At 38.7% G+C, this 8,359-nt stretch overlaps 1 protein-coding gene across 2 annotated transcripts in view; it reads left to right on the forward strand.

Moving 5' to 3' along the window:
* pigg (phosphatidylinositol glycan anchor biosynthesis class G (EMM blood group)) overlaps nucleotides 1-8,359 on the forward strand; it is a 94,287-nt gene that overhangs the window by 60,897 nt on the left and 25,031 nt on the right. For both annotated transcript variants that reach the window (XM_008419820.3, XM_081611507.1), the window contains exon 11: nucleotides 7,828-8,137. In XM_008419820.3, coding sequence (XP_008418042.1) covers nucleotides 7,828-8,137 — 310 coding nt within the window. The remainder of the gene's footprint in view (nucleotides 1-7,827; nucleotides 8,138-8,359) is intronic.

Consider the following 8,359-nt stretch of genomic DNA (forward strand, 5'->3'; position numbering starts at 1 on the left):
TCGGTAAAATATTGTTTGAGGAGTTTTGAATAAAGAACAGTGCTCAGAATGGAGCATATTACTCTGCTTCCTTCCTCACTAGGTACAGGTTTGCATAAGACACTGATTAATACTATATGTCTAATACTTGCTCAACTCCTTCAGGGTCAGTTATTACCCTGTAATACCCTTCGTGAGTTTTGACAACTGCAGTAGAAATCCTCTTTTTACTGTGTGTGGAGTGAAAAATCTTTAAAAGATGATTTTTCAAAATAAGGCTGCTGAGAATCATAAGTTTCAAGAAACAAATGCTTTTAATAACATCTGCAGATGGAGACACACTTGACAATGTCAGAGTAGGCTCTGATAAAAGTAAAGTTACATCCCAGATTTATAGTCTTCCACACACGTATGGTGTGAAAAGGGAAATTTTCTGTTGCTAGACATCCACTTCAATCGATTTCAAAAACAGCTCACAACCAGGTTATTTCAAAAACCACAATGAAGAAGGTGATATACAAAGATAGGTCAAAAGGGTGAAGGTGTGAACCACTAGAGTCAGAGACGTATCTCTTAAGTTGTTGTTCATTTTCTAAGAGCAAATTTCAAAATTCCCCTTCAGTCAGTCAAAGGTTTTTCTAGCTGACATTCTAGGTGGTAAAAAAAAACTAACCTTTAAGCTTAATACAGGTCAGGACTATCAGGAGAAAATGATCAGACATGATTTTAATTTGACACGTGTTTTTTGCCCCAAGCTGGATTTATAAAAAAAAATAAAATTAAAATCCCGCTCTGTGAGTCGATCATTTTCTAAGTGTCTAAATAGCTTCAGAGCAGACATTGAGAGCATTTTCAGAGACAACAGAATCAGAGTTGAGTACACTCCTGGTGTTGCAGTGCTGTGAAGATAAATGTTTGCCCCCCCACTGCACATTTCTTTACTTGTTTGCCATTTTTAAGTGTTTTTGTTCATCATAAAACTTTTTATGTCAGACTAAGATAACTTGAGTAAATGCAGCTGATGTTTTCCAACCATGTTTCATGACTCATTGATAACAAAAATGACTGGGTGAAACTGGTATGAATGAGAAAGTCTGAGGCCAAACTGTTGCTGACCAAAAAATACATAAAGGACGATTTGTTTGACTTAATAAAGTTAGGCAGTTATGTTTGTAGACGGGAATCTGTTATTCATGGATTTTTGCTATTCGCGAACATTCACAGGGACCACAGCTGTCCACTGAAATCCTGAGTTTTTTCAAAATTGCCGTGTTTTCGTTGAGCAAATTCATTTTTATATTTCCAATTTGCGCAACTCTATGAAAACGCATCTTCTGTCTGTTATAATGAACACTTTATGGTAGCCGTTGTAGCCAATGGCGGCACAACCAGTTATTAAGTTTAGAAGAGAACAACTTTTTTTACTCATCGTATTTGCTCAGGTTACCTTAGTAGTGCTCTCGCTCTGAAAGTATTTCCACACTCAGTCCAAATCGAACCAAAGACATTAGCATCTTTAATTCCACCTGCGCTCGCCATGTTGTTCAGCCGTCACAATGTCTGCTGTGGAAAAGGTTTACAGGTGAAGCACTCTTCTCACTAATTGCTGCGTTCATCTCCACATATTTTCACAGAATACAATTAGATCTGATTTTCTCCAGGCTGTAAGTGCTTAAAGATTCAGTGGCTTTCTTAACCTCATTACCTCCTAATACTCCCATTTTTCCCTTCATCTATAATGAAACAGGATGAAGCGATTTATCTTTGTCTCTCTTCTTTCAGCCCTTTGTTTCCCGTGTTGTTCCGTTACAGCTAGTGTACTCATCCCCCAATTTTTTGAGCAAATATTCATATCACTTCATTAAAGAGCAGTTTTCATGTAAGGAGTGTGTGTGGGGGGCGGGGAGGGGGCTTGGCACTTTTTCATTCAAGTCTCTCTGGATAAGCGTGCGCACAGAATTTCTCCCAGAAGAAATTAGACTAAATGTTATTGCCTTCATTATGGAAAGCACTTGTCCGTTAAAGCTTCAATTTAAGGCTTTTTCTCTGTATAAATAATTGATAGTTTGGAAAGATTTCTGTAAAGTCAGCAGTTTAGATAAAGAGCAGTCAGTAGAAACTTGAATCATAAGGTGTATACCACTAGATGTGTTCTTAGAAATTGTTAATCAGACATACCTAGCTCCTCTGTCCAGATGTACACATATTTGAACAGAGGCAAGTTGGGCACTATGGGTGACAAAACTGGGTAAAATTAAGAAGAATGGCTGAAAACTGGCTGTAATAACTAGATATGGTACCTTGAAAACTTTTCACACCACTTGACCTTTTCTACATTTAGCTACTTTACAACCACTTGCGTTTATATCATCCCCTTTACCTTGAGACCCTTAATAAAACCCAGTCCAATCGATGGATAGACGTGGTGCTGGGAGCATCATAGTGTGCGGATGATTTTCTTCAGCAGCAACAATGACACCATAGTATCTACAATGTACATAGTGAACAACACAACCTACTGCTAGCCTACCAAGTAGGAGTACACCACGCAATCGACTCTAATTTTCTTAATTCTGGGACATCTGTGATTGGTTGATCCTTAAGTCCACCGATCTCATCCGCCAATCTAAAAATCAGCCATTGTCCTCTGTTGCTCTGCCGTGAGAGAAGTTTGACTGACAGTCCACCAGTTTTTGTCTGTCCGTCCGCGGTCTCCCCACTGTTGCCAACTTAGCAACTTTGTTGCTAAATTAAAAGACTTTGTAGGCCAAAATAATTGGTATTGGACAAAATCTGAATGACCAGGTCAGTATTTTTAAAGATCGGGGATTGACCAGAAAACTACAATCGGTTCACCCCTTCTACCCAGACATGGCTGAACACTTAAACCAGCGGAACAGACAAAAGGGGCATTGAAGGTGAACGTAGACTGGTGTAGAAGGTCACCTCCCAGGAATATGGCAACCCTAATCTAGACTGGTTCATATCAAAGCATAGCTGCTGTTATTATGTGCCTGTTAGATCAAATTAAATTGTAATTATGACCTACATGTGTTTGGACTCTTAATTTTTGTTATTTCTTTTACATTTTTTGATAATTTCTTTGTTGTCTAATGTCTTAATAGCTCAGTTATTTTTCTCGTGTTTCTATTCCTCGTTAGTATTTATTTCTGTTTTGCTGTTCAGCTTTCCTTTCCCTTTCATTCTCCTTCTTGTTTGTTTACCTTATTATTCTGATCTCGACCCCACCTGTTAATCACTCCCGTCATTCACCTTCACCTGCTCCCTTCCCCAGCTGCACCCTCTTACCTCTGATTAGTTCTTCCCCTGTCATCTCCACTACTTCCTTAGTCTTTAGGTTTGGTTTATCTCGTTGTTCTTCAATGGTTCTGTGTTTTGGTACCAGAATTTAAGTTACAAGGTACAAGTTCTTCATCATCTTCTATTAAACTGTCGTTATGAGACTCCCCCTTCTTTACGGTTTGGTCCGATTCCTGCACTATATGTGACAAAAGTAAATTGTAAACGTACTAGAAAAGTAAACGTACTAGATTGTGACGTGACAAAATGAAGATTGCATAATACTTTTGCGATCCGTCACGTAGCAATTTATCAAGTTTATTAGGCTATTAGGTTCTGAAATTGTGTTTTCAACTTGTTTCATTTCCTGGAAGCCTCAGTTTACATTTAGCCTGACTGTGTAGAAAGTTACTCAAGTCACTTTGTCTTTCTGTCTCAGTGGGGGTTATTCACCTACAGGGACCTCTGTTGTGGTTCCCATGGTAACGCGGGTCCCCATGAGCCGATGTGCAGCCTGGTTAAAATCCTCTTAGAAAACAATCGACACATGCATACAGACATGATCAAATCCCACAAATATTTAACAAATAAGGATTACGTTTCATTGACATTTGACTCGCTCAGATGTTGAGTTGAAATTAACTCTTGCTTCACTTTTCCTCTTTTAAAAATTGTCATCTAATTTAAATCATCTGAAAGGACATAAGGATACTTAGTCTAGTTTTTTTTATGATGTAGCCACAAGCATTTCCAAAAATATTAGTAACCATCTTCTAATATTGGTTAGTGCATTATAATTTGAAATATAATTGCATTTTAAATAAAGATGGACCTGCGTAATAGAGACTAATTTTAGAAGGAAGAGTTGTAATCACACCTCCTAAATGTTAGCAAACTTGCTTTCTATGATGGTTAAATATATGACAAATTCCCATAAAATATTCCTTTCCAATGCATGCCCGTTGATTTGTACATGTTTATATTTTATTTCACTCATTAGTTAGACAGCTGTTTATTCTATAAGAAGAAAAATCTAAGTTTTGAGTTAAAGGACTGATTTTTGTGGAAAAACAAAACCTTTAAAGTCACTTCTGGGATTAAAAAAAAAATTCAGTATGAAATCTTGACAATTGAAGTTTTTATATTTTAATCTAATGAGTTAAATATTAAGAGCAGCAAAACAAGGTAAAAAAGTAATGAAATGGCAAATTGTCATCACTTAAAAACAAGTTCAGATATGACATCCAGATGATGATGATGATAATAATAATAATAAACTTATTGTGGAAAAATTAGGTTTGAATAGGGATGCCTTGAGATGTTGAGCTTGAGAAACAGTCACAGCTCTGAAAACAAGATAAAGATGTCATCACTTAGAATAACGAGGCCATTAAGTTGTAGCAGCAAGGTCCGGTATTTCACACAAAGCTTTGTTGGATGGGTTGATTGGTCCGAAGTTTGTTTTATGCAGAAAGTAGATATTAATGTCAGGGTTTCCCCCAGTGTATCATAAACCTGGCGGGTTGCCAGACTTTACTTACCTCTCCACCAGGTTGAACGTCGTTTGTTTATTTTAAATTTTACATTTTTTGCTACGCAGTGAAAGTAAACAGATTAAGCTGAGTTCATAGTTTACTGGGATTGCACCAATTGCATAAAACACGGTGTTCGGCTAGCGGACCGCCCACTTAGCAGGGCTTAGAAGGCTTTCTGGAGAGAACGCTGTAATATCGATATTTCTCTCCAACTAGTCCGTTTCCGCAGGAAAGCGAACACCAGACACAGTGAGGAATTATGTAAAAAAAAATTTTTACTACTCTTCACTAAATTACAGCAAAGGTTGTCAAATTGCACCCTTCTCTCAGAATCAGCATGGACTTCCTCAGCAATTTGAGCTACACTATCTCGTTTAAAAAAATTGGACCCAGTAGATTCTGACCATTTCAGACCAGAAATGGTTTCAGTTTGGAGATGTTCTGACCCAGTTGTCGACCCATCACGGTTTATCCCGTGTCAAACTCACTTAAATCCTTATTCCTTCCTGAGTTTTCTGCTTCTACTCATGAACTGTGAGCTAAAAAAAAAAAAATGAAAAAGATAACGAGTGTTATTCACTTCACCTGTGAGCGACCATAACATTATGCCTAATTTCTTTCACAATCTAATTCAGAAAGAAATTCCTGTGAGCATTTTCCATTTATGCGAAGCTTTAATATTTTTGGATTTTGTCTCAATGAGAATATGTTTGCTTGAACGGAATTTTTTTTTAAACATTTTTATTGTATAAAAACGTTCAGAGGAAGAAATACACACACCAGAAAAAGAGGCAAGGACAGTGAAATACACAAGGTAGAGGGAGACGAAAGCAGAGGGAAAAATGCCCTGAAGCAGAGAGAGATGGAGAAGTACAACATCTGAAATAAAGAACTGATAGCCAAGCCTGGGATAGAGAGAAGTCCCAGGGTGGAAGATTGATCTGGCACAGAGGCGCCTGAATGAAAAGAGAAGGACGTGGAAGAGAAAGGGGGAAGTCACTCTCAGCGCACACAGGAGCTGATGGGGAGGAATGTAAAAATCCTGATGTTTTGGATGCAGCAGGTTGTATGTATTGCTTCTGAACACGCCGACAAACAAAAACAAGTCATCTTTGGTATGTCAAGCTTCCACTTCCCGAATCCTCACTCTGAAAAGTTCCGACTTTTTCCCGTCACGATGACATAAAACCTCAGCGAAACCTATAAATCTACCCGATCTCAAAGCAAATTTTAATTTAACTCACTGTTACGTGTGCGTCTTCTTATAAGCTCGTGGTACGACGTTCAAATAAAAGAAAAAAAAAATACAGTCGATGAAATGTCACCTTACCTCAAAATGTACTCAGAGCATCTTAATGCCCTGTTCCTCAAAACGTATTGAGAAACTGACAATGTGACGGGTGGGAGACAGTCTGTTTCCTGCGGCGGTTCGCTCCGTCTTCCAGTCTCCTGGCTTTAATTATTAATGTTACATTGACACACCGCATACTGAATGAAGCAAAGGTTATGAGTCACAGAAATATGAGCAGTCCTGTTAAACAAGAGGGAAGAAGATGAATTTAATTAAAGTTGTGATCTTTGGAGAGCAGATATTGCAGAGGATTCTGCACAAAGAACGTCAGTGATGCATCGAAGTGCAGTCCACCTGGGCAGAGATGGAGTCATAGTCTCACATTTCGTTTTTCTCCATTTGTTTAATAGGAAGAATGTTTGGTACAATGTTGACGTGTTGCTCCTTTTCTTTATCTATTTTTTTCTTTTTAGATATGATGTCATGATGTCAGACAGGTTACATTGAAGTGATTTCTTGATTCTGACAGTAATCAGGTGTGGATGCGGAAAGGGAAACTAATTTGGTTTCACAGTCTGGTAGGCAGCAAAATGATGAGATTTGTTACATTTTCAGCTAGTGCGGCTCGCTTTCACACTGCATTGTGTCAAACAAACCAAACTAATTTAAAACTCTGTTCCTCTCCTCGCCTGTGAGGGCGCTGAAAGAACAACCACTGAAAGAGATGACACAAAAACCACAGAAGAAGGCATGAGCGCAGCTTACTTCGTTGTAAAATGTAAACAAAATGAAGTAATGCCAGATTGTAGCGGTTGTAGGATTTCTCACTTGTTGTTGGAAAAAGACAACAAAACATTTTGTCTTGCTAGACGTGTTTGATTTTGATGTAATTACCCAGAATGCCATGCGCTATAGTCCGCTTCAAACTTTTGGCGCGTCTGCACCAGAGTTCATTTGAACCAAACTGAGGTCTAGGTTTTCCTTTTTGGACAGATTTTAAATTTCCCAGTCCGCCCTTCTCAAACAAACTGGACTTTCTTGAGATACAAACCAGAATTTGATCAAGGTGGACTGAACAGGGCTGGTGTGAATGCACCCTAAAAATCAGGTTTTCAAAAAAAATTTGATCAATCATCCTTAATTCATGATTCAACAGAAGAGGCGGATATTTATATTTGTTTTATCTTTTTACTATGAAATTTCTAAAGTGTCTGGACTAAAAATATGATTATGATGATTATGATGATTTAGCTTTTGCAACATATTAGTTCGGATAACTTTTAATAAATGAAGTCATTAAAAAAAAGCATTTTGTACTTGATTACCTTTGTCTGATATTAAAGTTTATTTAATCTGCTTTTGGAAAAAAAAATCTTAAAAAATTTGATGGGTTTCCTTGCCACCTTAGATATGTCTTCTTCACAGAGATTCTCACAAGCTTTAAAATCTGTTGAGTGTGATTTATTTATGTTACTCTGAATAATTTCTTTTCTAAAGCTTTGTTTCTTTCATCATTCAGTAATAAACTCTAGACCAAGATCTTTTACATTTATCCCCCGTCTAGATATTTGTGATTCCAGAGCAGAGTCAGAGTTCACGTCGCCGAGTCTCTTAACCCGGTCACCCGAACGCTGAGCGAGACGTTTTGTCGGGACCAATCGATGCAGCTGTCCTGTTCCAGCTGGAACAGAAGTGACGAGCTCCGTCCACTTGTCTTTCCAGGGGAACGGTGGAGGCACGCTTTGTCTACGTCTTCGTTCTGGGTATCCTCTTCTCTGGCACCAAGGACCTGCTGAGATCCCAGATCGTCACAGCAGATGCAAAGCTGAAGAGCAGGGGATTGTGGGAGATTTACGGCGGCCTGGTGCTGCTGGTTTCGCTCCTGTTCCGGGCCCATAACCTGCCGGTGCTGTGCTGCGGACTCCTCATCCAGACGCTCATGGCTCAGTTCATCTGGAAGAAGCTGCACTACGACGCGGCCCAGACCACCATCATGCACTACTGGTTTGGCCAGGCCTTCTTTTACTTTCAGGTAAACTACAAACCTTCGTAATTTTTACAACTTTTTCTTTTACAACTGTGTTTGTTCCCATCTCCAAACTTCACTGTCTCTGTGGTGTTTTTGGCGTTTCATCCTCCGAACACGATGATGAAATGTGTTACGGCATCCAAATAGTTCCATTCTGCTCTCATATGACCAGACTGTTTTCTCCCAGTAATTTTCTCCAAATGTTGTCCAGCGAACTTTAAACAG

This window comes from Poecilia reticulata, chromosome 10 (assembly GCF_904066995.2).
Source record: "Poecilia reticulata chromosome 10, P_reticulata-male-v2, whole genome shotgun sequence".
NCBI lineage: Eukaryota > Metazoa > Chordata > Actinopteri > Cyprinodontiformes > Poeciliidae > Poecilia > Poecilia reticulata.